General features: G+C 30.4%; 1 protein-coding gene across 1 annotated transcript in view; it reads left to right on the top strand.

Annotated features, from left to right (window-relative positions):
• The window catches only part of LOC106685454 (uncharacterized), a 76126-nt gene extending 58305 nt beyond the window's left edge, over positions 1-17821 (top strand). The window contains exons 2-6 of the mRNA XM_014428133.3: positions 9963-10114; positions 10226-11554; positions 12172-12294; positions 15332-15447; positions 16526-17821. Coding sequence (XP_014283619.3) covers positions 9963-10114; positions 10226-11554; positions 12172-12294; positions 15332-15447; positions 16526-16738 — 1933 coding nt within the window. The 3' untranslated portion in view covers positions 16739-17821. The remainder of the gene's footprint in view (positions 1-9962; positions 10115-10225; positions 11555-12171; positions 12295-15331; positions 15448-16525) is intronic.
• Positions 17822-18318: the final 497 nt, after the last annotated feature.

The following is an 18318-nucleotide window of genomic DNA, read 5'->3' as shown; positions in this document are numbered from 1 at the left end:
TTTTTTATTTTAGTATGTATGAGATCATTCATCAATATTACCTATTGCCCACAACTGTGTGGCAGATTGTAATATCTATCAATAAATAAATCTATCAATATAAAAAAATATTATCATGATATAAATTGAATCTTTCCGGGGTAGAAGCTTGGGTTATAAAGAATATATAATACATAATTTATAATGCAAATATAGATGATTGACTTAAGTTAATTTTAAGGAGATAGTCGGAGCTGCGGTCAAGAAGGAAGAAAAAATGTACCAACTATTTATTTATTTTCTGCCGACGTTTCAACCTACGTTGTAGGCCTTCATCAGGGCTACAATGCAAAGATACAAAGAAGGTACAGCCAATGTAAGGATAAAAGAGTCACATAAAAAGTGAAGATTAACTTAAACAATCAAAAAAATTAAGTAAAATAATAAAGCGGTTAAAGAAAATAATTAATAATAATATATTATAGAAACAATATTGAATTAAATAATATTTAATTACATTGTTTCTCTACTTGGAATCAAGAAGCTCTTAGGAGAGTGGTTACAACACTATCACAGAATTGCTGAAGCCCCAAGAGGGAACAAAAGAGACCATCTTCCACTTTATTAATTAGAGTTGCTTTCTTGATTAAAGTTTGCTCTTGCAGGAAAGGCAATGTAAACATCTACTGTTACATTAATATTAAGAATTAGGAACCATTTTTATAATTAAAAAATAATATTCATTATGTAAATGAATGCCAGGGTAACAATTATAATCACTTTATAATTTTGTATATAATTAATTTATTTCGAGATACATTGAACCAATGAATTAGACACATAATATTAAAGGAAAACTTTGTGTACAGACTTTTTCATTCAATGGTTAATGTCAAGAATATTAATTTTACATCAACTTCATTAAATTCAATTTTATTATTTAAACACAAATATTTAATAATAATTTATTTATTTGTTTATTGGGCAAAACCCGTACAAATATAGTCAGCTGTATAATACATAAATTAAATAATCAAGTGTAGTAATTTGACAAAAATGGTGATTAAAGATCATTTATATGAACAAATAACAAACAATATACCCAAGGTGGGCTATATAGTTAAGGGGAGTAGGAAAAAATGGGATATATATATGAACAGACTTATTATATAGGTGAGTTGAGCGAATAAAATGTATAACACCAGATAACATTAATTTACGTTATATAATGCAGCACTATACATTATACTTTTAAATAATATATATATATATATATATATATTGGAATAAGATCGGAACGGGGTGTTCGGTATTGATGTATTTCTGTTTTCAAGAGCTCTTGAAACTATTGAGAGAGTTTACTGACCAACAACCCATCGAATTCAATAATATTTATTTAACTAGTTAATTGTATTTTCAATATCTAGAGTGCTGGGGTGTTCATGGGGTGTAGTTTATTTTTATTGAATAATGATACCAGTCTGAAACAGGATATCAGAAAATATGAATATAAATTAATTTAAACATTTAATTAATCAAAATAGATTAACCATTACAACTATAATTAGTAATTGAGAAAATGTGGTAAATTACGCATATAATTTTTTTTTTAACTTTTAAAGGCCATCTAATTCCTAAAAGTGATTTATTCATTTATTATTACCCATTTTATTTATTTTATTCTCTTAAATAAATCAAAACGTGCCTTTTTCGCATTGGTTTATTTTACCTTGAAAATAAACAGCTAGTAAGAGGTTCATTATTATTTATTGTCTTTATGGATGAAATCCACAAAATATGCAGGAGAAGAACGGTTTGGACTGTAGTCGGTACGTATAACATGAGGGTGGTACAAGTACAGGCGTTTCTATATGTAGACGATATCATGCTGGTGTCAGACACTAAGGAAAAATTGCAACAGGCCATTATTGAATGGCAAGAGGAACTCGCCCGCAAAGGAATGAGTAACAGCCGCAAGGGCAAGGTTCTGACTGTTGCAGGAGATGAAGTGGACGTGGGCAATGTTCAAATAGTTTGCAATGATGGAGAATATTGGAAACAGTGGATTTCTATACCTACCTTGGAACAATTTTCAATAAATTCAGCAAAATAGACCAAGAAGTGTCCAATAGGATAAATAAAGAAAATAGTATTTACTACCAGATATGCTATTATATTCTGGAAAAGAGGGAGGTAAAGAAAGAAGAGGAAAAACGCTAGCTCAAATGAAGAAGTTTTCCATGGACCGAGATGTGTGGACCAAGTGGTTAGAGGCTCCTCCACGCTGGAAGGCACTTAAGGAGGATCAGAAAGAAGAAGAAGATAAACAGAATAATTTTAATGGTATTTGATTGTAGCAGGGGCTTTTTTTAAACAACATATTTTGATTTATTTATAGTTTTTGAAATATCTTGATGAATTCGTGAATTCACTCTCTAAAGCCTCAGCTCTAACAATTTGTCATGGTATGATTCAACTAGGAATTTTTTAAATGTTTATTAGCCTTTTTTCTTTAATTAGAGATTATGTTTTTCAATTATAATAAAAAAATATCAATAAAGATCAATAAAAATATCAATTCCTTGTGGACTACCCTAAATTTTCATCAATTAGTAGAAATCTCAGAATAAAATTTGTATTGAAGTGATTATAGAGAATAATAATTAAAATGTATCAACTATACCGGAATATTTAAATAAATCAAATTTTATAACATATATAATATAACACAAATAAACTTTATGTATTTATATCTTTGTTAATGTACTTCTATTAAAAAAGGAAAATAAAATTGTCACATTTTGTAAAATATCAATACAGGAGTTAGTCGTTAGTGAAGCCATCAAAAAGAGATCTCATTAGTTGAGCCAAATGTTGATGAGGTTGTGATTGTGCCCTAACCCATTTCGTGTTGACACTAACTTGGGGACTAACGTGCCAAACGTGACCCTGTTTGCTTAAACTTTTAACTTAGTTTGCTGAAGTTTGTGTGGCCTGGACAAAACTCCGGAACGCTACTATGGTTTACAACAGCGGGTCCTTAAATTTCGCTGATATGTAAATAATTAAATAAATAACCGGTATAAAATTGTGATATTTTATCTGCAAGTCTATTGAAATAATTTTGTATTAAAGCTCCCTTTTGATGAAATGTTAAGTTTTGCGATCGATGTGACTAAAAAATTATATAATTATTTAAAAATTACTATGGGCAATGTGATTTGAAAAAAATAATTTTTCCCTAGTCTAGAGAGTGAGAAATTCTTTATTCATTTATGCTGCCCAAATACATCAGGTTGCTATATCACACAGCATACTAATCAATCCGTAATCGGACATATATAAATTACATATAATTACATGGTATAAGAAGATATAAAGAAAACATTTTTTTCCCCTACAGTTTCCTTTTACAATCAATTTCGGTCTATACACCAAATACAAATATTTCAATTCAAATATTCCAATTCATTTCTTTTTTTTTCTTTCCCCTTTCTGTTCCTTCAATTTCACAATTTTTAATTCACCCGATCAATAAATTCGCTCTCTGGAATTCACCCTCCTAGATTCTCCTCAGTGACCCTCTAAACAAATTCACTATTAAACGGCAATGTGAGATCAGACCATTAATAGTAGTCACAGCAGTAGATCAGTTTACCCGATCAGTTTAAAAACAAAGAAATAAATATATTTTACGAGAACAAGACTAACACATAGATTCAAAGGAAAATATAATAAAAAGCCGGTTACAAGAAACACTTGAATGGATAAATAAGTTTAAAAAAAAAATAAATAAATAAATAAAAATAATAATAATACTAATAAAATAAAATAATTTAATAAATAAATAAGTTACAGCACACAAATCGACAGATCCACATACTAAAATAAAACAATGAATAATCTCCGAGGTAATTCCATGCAGGTGATGGTGTATGATCCCCAGGGAGTCCAAAATAATATTTTCTGCTAAGATCGCAATATCCCCAATGCTAACACCTAGGCCTTCTAAGAAGCTCCTTGTTCTATCTGATATTGTTCCGCGAGATCTAAACCAGAGGCCTCACACGGTGAACTCTCTCCCCGTTGGTCTCGCGGAATTTTTCTTTTAGGAAAGGGACGCATTTTTCATATATTTCCTTTTTACCACCTTTCTGTTCGAGGTCATTACTTTCAAATCTTACCGTCAGATCCAAGACCAGAGCCGTGTTCCGATTTTTGTAAACGCGACTATATCGGGATATCTTACGGATCCGTCGGTGTCAACACAATAGACCTCCTCGATGCAGGTGAAGTCTTTTCTTTCAAGGAACTTCATCAATTCTTCTTTGACCCTCTGTTGCCGGCATGTTATAAGGAGGGAGTTGTTGGGGCATTTTCCCAGCACATGAGCTGGTGTTTCAGACTCTCTGCCGCATTTGCGACAGAGGGACCCAACTTCTCCTTGCTGTCCACTGGTTCCTGGGACTCCACGCAGGATTTATATAAAAGCGAATGGTCGAATCTTTGTTCACCATTAACTTTTCAACTACTGGACCTATTTAAGAGCTTATTTTTTTAAAAGTCCTCTGCCGTCATGGGAAGTTTAAAGCTACTAAAATCCACGAATTATTAGGCAGAGAAAAAGTTATGAACACAATTAAACGGTTTTGGTTTGTAGCTTAGAAAGTATAGGTTTTTTTCATAGCTATTGTACACCAATCGATTTGTCTCTTTCCGAAGAATAAGGAAAAAATATTACTTATTCAGTTAATATAATAATGCATTCACAAAAAATAATCGGGCTCCTGGATCCTCGAACCTGCCTAACCATCAAAGTAGCGATGGTAATGTTAATATGGTAATGATGTTATTCTTCGGAAAGAGACAAATCGATTGGTGTACAATAGCCATGAAAAAAACCTATACTTTCTAAGCTACAAACCAAAACCGTTTAATTGTGTTCATAACTTTTTCTCTGCCTGATAATTCGAGGATTTTAGTAGCTTTAAACTTCCCATGACGGCAGAGGACTTTTAAAAAAATAAGCTCGTAAATAGGTCCAGTTGTTGAAAAGTTAATGGTGAACAAAGATTCGACCATTCGCTTTTATATAAATCCTCGGACCTGCCTAACCATCGCTACTTTGACCTTATTTTCCTACTTGTTGCATCACTACTTCCAGAACATTTTGAAGGCCAAGTATGATTCAGAACCATCCTAGTGATTTACATTTCATTCTAACGAATTATATTCTTTTTCCCGTTCTAACTCAATATTCACTTTCCATATTTCTTATTGCCTAATCATATTCCCAGACGATCTTTAAGGATGTATAACCGCAAATTTTGATTTATCTTTAGTTAAAGAAAAATAAATATAATTAAAAAAGGGGGGGGAACAAAACAATTAAGAATAAATTGCTCCTTAGGCGCCACGTTATTGTTTCTTGGAAATAACGAAAACCCCGAAACAATATGCTCACAATATAACTGAAATACACCCTTATATAAATAATTATCAAATTATGACCACTGGCGAATATCTTTACTTGCAGATAACAGAAAATCTACAGGTGCTACCTCCCACCTGTTGAATTATCGTAATATTAAGTGAACATAACAAAAAAAAAAAAAAAGGTAAATTAACAAGTTAAAAGCAGTGTACATGCTTAAGGAAGAACAGAAGAACTATATGTACAAAAGTTTAATGATAAGAAGAAATATACACAGAATGAAAAGGAAAGAAATAGAATTCGTATCAATTAATAAAACAATGAAAACTTATAGGATGACTTAACTTTAACTTAAATGATTAACCTTATCAACTAAATTTACATTGATATTTCGGATCAAACAGTAAAGACAGAGGGCCTTTAAACTATTACCACTTCACATTGAACAATCGTAACGTGTTCCAAAATCAAACTGTCACCTTCACAAAATCAAAACCCACTCGACTGAAAAAAAAAATCGCTCGTGTCGTGTTTTCACCATGACAACCATAGCACCTCTTGTCTACGCAGATCTAGCCAGTGTTTTTATTTCAACATGGCAACCGTAACAGATGACCCCTTGAAAGTGGGAATGCCTGTTGTTAGACATTTTAACAAATAACCTGTTCATTTTTTCTCTCCCTAATTAATTGATAAATGTTGTTAATTAATACCTTACACTAATAGTTACTTCACCTTGAACTTGGCACACATTGAGCAACAGATCACCTCGTTCGATGAACCATTACCCCGATTTACACTTTTTCTGTTACACTATGTGTTCACACCATATTTTATAATTGCTTTACGAATAATTTGTAAATATTATTTAGTTAGTATTAATGTTTAATTTAGTTACATTTATTTTTATTTAGATTAATTTAATTAGAATTTAGTTATTTGAGAAGAAAAACATATGTTTATATTCGTGTGTTACAATTATGTAAGAGAAAAAGTTGCTAAGGGTTGATAACCGTTGTAAGGCGCGGCCTAGCAACAGGTCGACCATCTTCGTTTTTTTACATCAGTTGGTGCTAATTATTGGCCATGATAGTTTCTAACCAGCCCTCTCTGGGTTCAGTTGGTATTATTTATTGGACATTTTGAATGTGTTAATTGACATTACAGTCCGGAATCAGACTTTTTCTGCGTTTCTGGCCTTTGAAATATGAACTGTTCATCACAACAACCAGACCCTATCTGCCCTCAAAAAGTGTCAGTGTGACCATCTTTGCTTTTGTACATTTCGACTGTTGATGAGCCAGTACAGACATAGGCCCACCAACTTTGGACCAGTTAAAGAGTTCCAGGGGTGTTTATAGTTATAGAGCGGCGACCTACACATCTCGGCAGCAAATTATCTTCCTTTGACCTATCGGAGTGGACCAACTCTTCCGGACCGTCGACCAGTATTTATTTTATATATCTCTTGATTTTGTAAATTTATTTCTTTTTGCTTTCACGATTTATTTAGCTAATTATATTTTATCTAAAAGGCCTTTTTTTTTTATTTTATTCATTCTTTTATTCTAACTCTTTTGTTTAAGTTTTCTAATATTAGATTAACCAAATAAATGTTTCCATTCGAGCCAGCTTGTTGTTTTTGTTCCTTTGAAGCTTTCCAAAAAAAAAGATATTGTCACTTTGAAGTAGCTTTAACGCTATGTAAAAGAAGTTTTGTTTTTTGAGAGTCTGTTTAAGAACTATTTTTGCATGTTGGTCACCTAATCTGGTGAACATATTAGCCTCCTATTATTACAAAACCTCAAACATTCCATCGAATATTGAATTTCGATTATTAAAACAAGTTCTTGCAGAGGGTCTGGATGATGAATAACCCAAGTGCAATAAAATAGGAATTCCAATAAGGCCGAGGAGTTGCGTCATGAACTGAAGCCCTCGAGTTCAAAGGCAATTTCGCAGTCATTTATTCCGGCGGTCTCTTTAATAAATTGGATCGTTACGGCCTCGTGGTCAAATTGACACGCAATCTAATAAAGTCCTTAGATTAAACCAGTTCTAAGGTTTTGTTTTATCTTTAATTAGTGCTTTTATAGTCACTAAAACCTGGCTAAGCTAATTTATCTATAGTATATTGAATGAGGCTTTAATTACTTTAAGATTATTGCCTAGGAAAAGATTCTAAATAATTTGTACTTTTTTTTATATATGTAATTGGGTTCATCCCATATAAATAAATAAACTAATCAATTTTTAAATGACCTATATATATATATATATATATATTTATTAATTTAGGGAGCTGTGTGGCTCAGTGGTGAGGTACTGTGTTACTAACTCCAGGGACTTGGGTTCGAATCCGGCTGCGATAGATAATTATTTATTCTGTTACTGTAGCCATGAGTCAAACCTTTGCGTTCGGGAGCCCTCTGTGGTCCACCCAGCCTCATGAAGAGGTCACCCTTAATTAGGGGAAAATCTCTAGCATTACTTATACTATTAACGATCACGCCAGACCCAGTCCGACAATAAAACTGTCGTGATAGTTGATGCTGTCATGATTGTAAATATCAAGTAGTTATACCATGGTAGTGGCCTAACCTCTTTTCCACTATAACTGAAAGTGTACGATAGTTCACTGTCAAGGCGTATACATGTGATTGTCAGAGACTTTACTTGTATTGTGAACGATGACGCCTAACCTCATACGACATTACATTAACTATTAAATAGTTATACCGTTTTTCAAAGCGCTGAGTGCAGGAGTGCTTATTAGTTAAGTATTCGTAACAGAGTAATTGACATCTCCAGTTATATATCACTGCCTTTTCTAAATAAATAATTATTTGAATCTCATACATATATAAAATAAATAATTTCTAACAAAAATGTTATTCTTACAATACTGATTTTTTTTGCAAATTTACCGAAACCACCTACGACCTAGAGAGAAGCGACTGATTAGGATTAACTGGGTAAAAGTCTTGGGGTCGAGCGCGACAAATTACCTCCTTGCACAACTGTTAGTCTAGTAACAGTACTGCACCACTGATCCTCTATGGGATACAGCGGTACAGATTTTTTTTTTTAAATAAATTAAATTGAAAACTTTATAAGGAATAATACCATTCTGTTTTTATGAACTCAGGCGAGTGGTCGTAGAACGTGGTAACTGACATTTTTCATGCTTTTTTATAAATTCCCTAACGAATATTCGGGGAATTTGTATGTTATTTAAACCATTTTTCTTTATTGAAAATACCATATAATATTTGAACATGAAATTTTAAATTGTAGTTTTATTATTATTTATTTTATTTACGTAAACTATTAATTGTTTTCTTTCCAATTTGTTTATTGTAAATAATAACTATGTATGAATACATAATGTAACTTAAAAAAAATTACCTATTCCTATCTGTTTAATTACATTATTTTAATAATTTTAAATTATGTCCCACATATTAAATTACTAAATTAAACTTAAAAAAAATTACCTATTCCTATCTGTTTAATTACATTATTTTAATAATTTTAAATTATGTCCCACATATTAAATTACTAAATTAAACTTAAAAAAAATTACCTATTCCTATCTGTTTAATTACATTATTTTAATCATTTTAAATTATGTCCCACATATTAAATTACTAAATAAAAATTTTTGGGTTCAGTTCCCACTTGAAGATGGACAATTTTTGTAAGCAGTTTCTTCTTAATAGAAATGGAGTTAATTCTAAGTAAAACATTTTAATTCCTGTCTCATTGGCCTTATATATATTATTGACCAAAATATTTTGTAGTTAAATCAAATAAAGAGCCTTGTAAAGAATTTATTTTATTTTTCAATACCCTCCCCTCCAAAATCTTTTTCTAGACCCCTCCCTGGTTATAATAATATACCTTTCATAATTCTTCATACTTAAATATAGTAATGTATAAAGATATATTTTATATATTTGTACCTTTAGATATCCCTATATACCCGACAGGATAAATCCTATCTTAATTAAATAACGTGTCATATATTCATAAATAAGTTAAAATAAAATTTTATTCCACTAAATTTTGACAAAAGTAAACAAAAATATTGTTAAGCAAAAACGTTCACTATATCATTTAATTCACTATATCATTAACATACCATGTATTAATTATGACTTGGTAAAAAGAATTTTTCTACTCTTCAGTTGTTTTCTTTTTGAACCAATCGTTCTAAATAAAATATGACGTTCCTGGACAGGTTTCTCCCATTCTCAAATATAGATTAAGGCAGTTATATATTCATTAAATTTGAAAAAAAAATTTGATTTGGATAATTAGTCATTTTTATCAGAAAAAAAAACCAATTCATAAATAATAACGCTAAAACATCATAACCAATAAGAGTTAAAATATGTTTTAACGTTGCAAAAAATACTTTTTAATTAATCTTACTCATATTAGATATTGAATCAAGTGTTTTATTAAGTTTTAGATAAATAATATATTTCTATATTGTATGGTTGGGTTGAGCCCATGTAAAATGTTGCAAAATGTTTTTGTCCAGAATGTGGGCTCTATTGGCGACGACCTGCCTATTGGCAGCCAGCGCTGCAGCAGACGATTCCCTCCGATCAGCGCTACATGCTGTGCAGAAGAGGCAGAGAGACCTCAGTCCACAGGAACCCCTCTACTTCAACAGGCCCAACATGATGTACAGTATGTATTAGTTGTAGTTCATCCTCCGTGTATACCAAATAATTACTACAGTTTTAATTTAACTTTGCTAGATATGTTGTTTTTTTGATTATGCCCATTCTCTATGAACAGGTGAGGGACAGCCTGAAGATATAGGATACGGATACCAGAAGACGGCCCCAGGAACGCCCGGGCTGTTCGAAGCCCTTCCGATTCCAGCATCCGCTTTGGGAGCCTCCTATGATACTTCCAAACCTATTGCGGGATTCTTCTTAGATGATAAGTACAACATTCCATCCCCAAAGCGATCCATCTTCCGAGAGCGTGGTGATTCTTCTGATGCTTTGCAGAGGATCTATGAAGAAAATCAACAAGACGACGATGGTCCACTACTTATACCGTCTCCTTTCAGGGAACGAATGTCCGAAAAATCAAGACTTCAAAATGCTCACGCACTGGTAAGGAATTTCGGCGGCTTGAACAGGCAACCCGAAGACCAGTTAGGCGATGATGACTACATCAATGTCCTCAACAATATTTGGGAGAAATATAAAAACGAAGAGGATCCAGAGGACATTACTGAAGCGGATGTTGAGGATATATTAGAATATCTCGCTCGGAAGGAGGAAAAAAAGAGGCAGCAATATGGGAACTACGATACGGGGTACGATTTTTTTAATGCTCCTATGTCTTGGACGAAACGTGATCCCAGAATGGAAGCACACCATAAACGATACCATGAAACCCTATTTGACGAAAGATACCCGTATCGGGGCCCTCAAAAAAGATATCCGATAACTAAACGATCACCGACTCTCGTTTCCACCAGCGTTACTGTCTCACACAGGCATAAGAAAAATACGCCAGAAAAACAACAAACAGATCCGAAAGTAGCTGCCGAATTGAATAACATATTTTCTTCCCCTCAAAAGGGCAGTAATCGCACTGAAATGACAACTACAACACAAGTCCCCAACACGACACAAACTCCAGGTCAAAAAGAACAGACTGGTGACAACAGTTCTCTAAAGCCACTAGATGTGAAAAAGAAATCCATTAACTGGTCAGACTACTTTGGGATAGACCGAAGAAAAAAATCAGCTGACTCAGAAATAAACAACGAATGGTTGGCGCGGAAATATTTAGAAAAGTATGGATACTTCGATAAGGAGAAAGATCAAATGAATATGGAGAACCAAAAGAAACGACCCGATGATGTGGACAACAAGATGCGAGCAATGGAGGACTTAATAGTTGACCAAGCAATCAAATATACTGGTGCTCATGAGGGAACTACAGACACCAAAGAAATACAAGAAGTGAAGGATAAAGTGATGGCACAGCTTGCTGCTGCTTACAGCTTGGAGAAAATGAGAAGGGCTCTGGGTGAGTTTAAAGCTAGTATTGCTGCACAACGTGCCAACAATCCTTCTGGCAATGGAATGGTTATGCCCAAACAAGGTAATTATATCCATTAATATCAATTATTAAACAAATACATAAATAATTGTAAATCACATTTTTTTCGAACTGCAACCTCTGTAGAAACAAAAAAAAATTAAAAGATTTATTTTTGTTACAATGAACAGATTCAAGTTGAGCTGATCCTAAAATAATAAATTGGAGGAAGATAGCCCGGGTGGCGGTAAATAAAGGTTTCAAAATAGTAACAAAAACTATTTATTGTTAACCAACATTTCGCCCCACTGAACATCAGTTAGCATCAGAAGATCATTCTTATCAGCCCTCACGAAGCCCTACAAAGTGGGATGAAACCTTGGTTAACAATAAATAGTTTTTTATTACTATTTTGAAATCTTTATTGACCACCACCCGGACTGTCTTCCTCCAATCTACTTCATACGGTCAACTATCTTCTTCCAACTAAAATAATAAAATTTAAACATGTTTATAATTGTATAACTAAAATGTATTATGATTAAATCTGTGTTGTATATACACTTCATTATTTCAAACCTAAAATTAAATTAAAATCAGAGAAATCAGCCATATGAAGAATCATAGTAAATAAACATGGGAAATTTTTTGTTCAATTAACCATATTTTATTGTTTATAGACCAAGAATTCAAACCAAAAATAATAAAAGATAAATCAGAGGCAGTATCTGGTAAGATGGAGAAAAAGGACATCCCAGAAATTCGAAACGAAGTAGCAGAAATCGGCAACTTACATGGAAGAGGTAACTTATTGTTTTAGAGTGATTAGCGATGGCTCTTAGTAGTTTGCTACAAATTTATGAATTTGTTTGTAAAAACATTAGTCATTTACTCAGGATTAAATTGAATTGTGATGTAATTGTAATTTTTAAAGTTATGGTTAAACCTTGTCTCTTTAAGTACATTAAAATCATTTTGTTTGGCTAAAGATAAAAATAAATAGAATAAGTATTTAATATGCTATTTCAAATAGTTTCTTGATAATCAGATTTTATAAATAATAGAACAAGAACAGACAGTCAAGATGCTTTACATTTATTATTTTGATACTAAGGAACTACTTTTTAGTAAAAATTTCTAATGTTCTAAATAAAAACAATCATATTACTTACAGTAATTGATAAATTTTTGTTTTTCCCCAAATAACCACTTACTCAAGTTGAGATATCACTGCTTTGCTTTAATAGATCCATGTCTGACAAAAATAAAAGTTGTATTTTTTTTTTTCACAAATTCCAAAAATAATCCGGAAGCAATTTAAATATATTCCATGGCTGTCCTAGAAAAAATATTTAATTTTTTTTATGCATTTGGAAAAATTATCATCAGAAAGTCGAAAAGCATTCCACCAAGATGTGTTTCTAGTTCTCATTTGATAAATAAATGTTAAATTTTGTTTTAGATTCAAACTGCATTCCATCTCCTAATTGTATGGGCATTTTCTTAAAAAAAAAAGAAACCGAGGCAAAAGTCATTAGAAACTAAAATTGTAGGGAATTCACTCTTCTTTAATTTGTCATAAAATAATAATTAAATTATAATTTCTTTCAATATAACATAATTTTCAAGTTATTACTAAAGAAGAGGGGAAAAGTATTTAACTTTTATTTGATACAAGAATCAAAAATTCAAGATGTGAAATTTTTTTCAACTAACAGATCTTGAATTTATATAAAATAAAAGTGTTATTTAATTTTGACACACTCCAAAGATAGCCTGAAGACAATTGAATTTTTTTTTTTTATACATTCGAAAATTTCAAAATCAGATAGTTGAAATGCTCAGTTAGCACTTTAAAAAACATAAAGGAGAAAAATGTTTAGAATTTCCCTAAAACTTTCCACTGAGAAGCTTTTCTGATCCTCATTTGATTGCATTCAACAGAGTCTAATAAGACTAGGAATGTTTTCTAATCGATATCCCAAAAAAAAAATTAACCAGAAAAATGTTATGAATTTATGATTGCTTAATTTAATAAAGGTTAATGTTATGTATAGTATGATAAAAAAAATCACAGTTATCATGCTAAAGGGAAAAACACACATACAAAAAAAAATTACTTTTTTTGTCTCTTTTCTGTTTTTATATTATCATGAAAAAGTGGAGGTCGTAAAGTTGGAATTCATAATCGGTATGAAAACTAATAAACAAAAAACTTAAAAACAAATATTTCAAAACTTTCCACTAAAAATTAGAACCCTTTCTAGTCCCTAGTGACTATACTATAGATGTAAGCTGTTAATTTTAATTAGCTATTCAAATTGTTAGATATAATTTTAAATTAGTGCCAAAAAATATTAATTGTTAATAATAAGTAGCATTTGTATTCTATCATAGGCAGATAGGACTTTTACTATCGATAACCTCAGCTTGTTTTTAATAAATAACTGTGATAACATTATTCATGTACAGCTGCTCAAGTGGTCACTTTGTAATTTTGTTGATTATTTAAATCATCTAAATGTCTTGGGAATCAACATTTGACCAATAATCAACAGTTTTAACCCTTGTCTAACAGGTGGTTTCACTGTTGTGACAAAAAAATCTTATTTGAATGTGAAAAATAAAAATTAATTTAATGTTAATAGAGATCTATGGAAATCTGTCAAGATTGAGAAATGCCAATTCACAACGTTTTTAAAATATTTTTTTTACTGTTTTTTAGTTTAAAAAGTATATTGTTTGTGTTATTTAGTGCCCATAAAAATGATCTAGTACAAAAATTGAATGCAAATTTTAAAAATGAAAACCAAAATTAGCAATTTGAGGCAACCTTTCTATGTTATCTATTGAAATGGAGATATTCCATTTTCTTTATCAAAATAAAGAGGAAAAAATAAAAATTTTATTTTACATTAATTTACTGTTTGTCGAGAAGAGGATTTAAAGTATCAAACTGTAGATAAATTTTATTAACGAGCTAATCATTATGATCTTGTTCAACCAAGCTTTTCAAGTCAGGGGAAGTGCTGTTGAAATGAAGTAAACAACTAAATTGGGTAAAATATTAAAAAGGATTTTGGTACCGTAAAGATGGGTCTGAATGAAAAAAGATTAAGCTCTGTTTTCTTACAAAGTATTATATAATAAAATGAAATAATAACCTCACTAGCAGATATGGCCTTAAAAAGGACAGTCCCTTTAATCTATTTGGTAATTTAATTAGTTGTACAAGAAAATCAGATTAGAGCCTGTTATGAGGCTTTGTTCATGGCAACTTAGCTTTTCTTTTGCTAATAAATATGAACTTTGAAGAAAAGATTATCATATTAAAAGGGGCTTTAATGTCCAAACAAAGCTATATTAAATGTTCATCTAAGGGAGTTTAAAATCTAATTAATTTTTGTTTTGTTCTTAAATACACTGATAATACTGATTTGAATTCAAAGAATGCATGAAAATGTTATTGGCATTGAAGAAAAAAAAAATGGAATCTGTCTAACTGAGTAGCTTCTTATATAACAGAAGTAGCTGTCGTAATTTAAAGTTAAAGCACAAGCTAATGAGGGAATTTTGTCACTTTATATAATATGGAGCTATGAAATAAAACAGAAATTCATCAACAATTGTGTTACCAATCACCTATAAAATTAAATTCTGATTGTTTTTATTCATTTTTTATTTAATAAATTCATATCACTAAATTAATAAAAATGAAAAATTAATGACACAATCAATTAATAATAGTAATAGTGAGGGTAAATAGAAAGAATATTTACCTTTATGATGTAATTCATGTAATTGATTATCAAAATGTTTATTCATTTCTTTTTGATATAGAATGTCCGGTTCTTCAAGGAGTAGAACTGAGGTGTAAGCAAGTGGCTAGCATGTCAGGAGACCGTGCCGAAGTTTTCCTCCCACTTTGTAACTTGCATCATATGTGCTATCTCTGTGTAAGTAATTTATATTATTGGTGCATTGAAAACAAATTTTAAAGAAATAGTATTTTTAAAAAACTTTATTTATAACTTTATATTTCTTTTCAGGACTTTATTTTATACCCTTTATCTACTTCATTACTTTTTATAGCCTTCGAACAACCTTTCGGGCTCTTCTGCTCATTATCAAGTTCTAAAAATGAAAATATTTACAATCAAGAGTTTTACAATTAACATAGTTATAATCAACGAACTTTACATTGCATCTTAATAATTTTTTTTTGGTATTTTTTTTATTTAAAAAAACAATATTCATTAAAAGCTGTATAAAATATTGTTTTGTTACTTTGTCCAATAATAATTTTATACAATCTATTAATTAAGATTCTATAGATTTTTGTTTTTTTAAATTCAATTTACCAAAATATTGATAACCTTTAATAAGGAAACTATACTATGCTAAAACTTAAAAAAGAAAGATAGAATTTTTAACTTTAATTATTAATTGATATTACAATATATCAATATTAATATTTTGCTCAATATATTGAGCTATTATTTTAATTTTATATTATTCTTCAGTATATATAAAGCTTACTATTAATACGTTTTTTAACTTTTTTTTTGTCATTTTTGGAAAAAATTCGAAATATATAAAGGACACATTGATTTAAAAAAAAAAAAAACAATTTCTTATATAAATAAATTAATCAATACATCTAAAAATTCAAATTTAAGGACCATTGAAAACACTATGCATTAAATAAAGAGTCATTAATTATTATTTCGGCATTCCAGCCCTACTCTGTGCCTTTTGGGCCAACTCCATTCTTTATTTGTATCACTTAAAAACCCAAAATCAATCACTTCGGAAAGTACTCTAATTAACATTCTAACAATTTTTAAAATGGCTTTCATTGGACGCACAGTCCAAAGCTTAGTACTAGCATAATCCTGTCAAAGTACTATTCATCAATCTTATTTTTCCATATATACAAAATATTCTACAATATATTATTTAATTTGAAATACATATGTAAATCATTAAAAAAGTATGCTTACTTTCGTACTCAATAAAACAATTTGTCTTCAGGGTGCCGTTCTAAGAGCAGCTTCACCAAGGGAATGTGACACTGCCTTTCTCGAGGAGGCAGAGTCTGTCTGTAGGGAGGAACCATCGTGCTACTACATGGCCAGAAGAACCCTTTCAGTCGCCCGGTCTTTGAAGCCAGACCCCAACCTCGTCTGTGATTGGAGGAACAGCCCCTGCCTTGCTCAGTTTCTCTCCCTAACTACCGAAAAATGATAAAGATCCCATCAAATATTTTTCCTTGGTGTTTAATTTAAATGTAGTTTGTTTCATGTATCCTGGCTCCCTGTTCTCCTGCCAATGCTGTGCAGTCTAAGGCCTCCCTGAAAGAGTGTGTTTAGCTATAAGCTTGTGTGTGAAAAAATATATGTGAAAAAAAAAATGTAAAAATACCTGATTTGTATGTTAAGTGAATTTATTTCAGTTAAATAAAATGAAACCTTAAATACGTAACATTTTATTTCTATGACTGGTGATGCCAGAAAATTAAAATTTGCTGCAACAAAATAGGAGAGCTCTAATTTACACAGCATACTTCCTTTAAAGTTTTAATGAATTTTATAACTGAGGGCTTTCAGCAAATTTTATTTAAACTATATTTAAAAACTTTTATTTAACTTCTTTTTGTTTTTTTAAGATGACGTTATAAAATATACATGAGCATAACACTTCCCCGTAGATGTAATTGACAATATACCTTATCCCCGTCCAAGTTTTATTCTGATTTTTCACGTCATAAAATATTGATTTAAAACTTGAAATTTTTATTTTAGCTTACTCCAGGATGGCTTTATTAATAGTATGACTATAGACAATACAAAATATAAAAGTAGTATAAGTAATTGTCATTTGGTTTTGGAATTGAAGAGAAATGTTTGAAAGGAAACATTAAATCTTTTGAGTAGAATATATTGTATTTATTTATTGAGAATATAAAATATAGAACTTCTGTGATTTAATAAATTAAAGAGGGATTTTTTTTTTCAATAATTTCATTCATTATGCTTGTTTGCAAATACCGAATTTAATTGTAAATTTATGAGAGTATAAATGTTTACGTTAACTTATTTTATTGTAATGTATCTTCACAATTATTGTTTGATAAATAACAAAAAAAGAATCTGTGTGTTGATATTTCCAAGGATGTAAACTTACTTCTATGACACAAACACAAAATAGAAAAATATATTATCATGCAAGTACATACATTTCTATTACTAAAAATATTCTAATGAGTATACTACAAATGGTAGGCTAATGATTGTGGAAATATAGAAAATTAATATATTTTAGAAGGCATTTTGTACTTTTATTTTACCTTGTAATTAATAATTTCAGTTATAACCTCCATATTCAATAAGCAACTCTCCAATAAAACCAATTATCATAGATAGTTTAATACATGCTGATTACAACAAGTAAATAAATTTTAAAAAAATTATAATCTAATAATTAATGTAAAAAATAGAACAGAAATGTGAGATAAAAAAGATCTGATTTATCAAATAATCTGCTTAAATTGAGATCAAGTACTCACTACAAAAACAAAGCAAAATTTTTGTAATCCAGCACAGGAATACCATAAAAAATAGAAATTATAGTAAAACCAAATTGACAACTTGTAACAAACAAAACTTATTTACGAGTTAACCAACTCATAGTTAATACTCGTAACTTTACTAAGTAGACTTTTATTAACATGGTAAAAAGCACCTCCTTTAATAGTAATTATAAATTTAAATAACAATCTAATAATTAATTTAACTATCTTTCATCAATTATTATGAAAGATTGGG

This window comes from Halyomorpha halys, unplaced genomic scaffold (assembly GCF_000696795.3).
Source record: "Halyomorpha halys isolate HHAL.00 unplaced genomic scaffold, Hhal_1.1 Scaffold694.1, whole genome shotgun sequence".
Lineage (NCBI taxonomy): Eukaryota > Metazoa > Arthropoda > Insecta > Hemiptera > Pentatomidae > Halyomorpha > Halyomorpha halys.
Note: the sequence above shows the minus strand (reverse complement) of the source record. Positions and strands in the feature narration are given on the sequence as shown.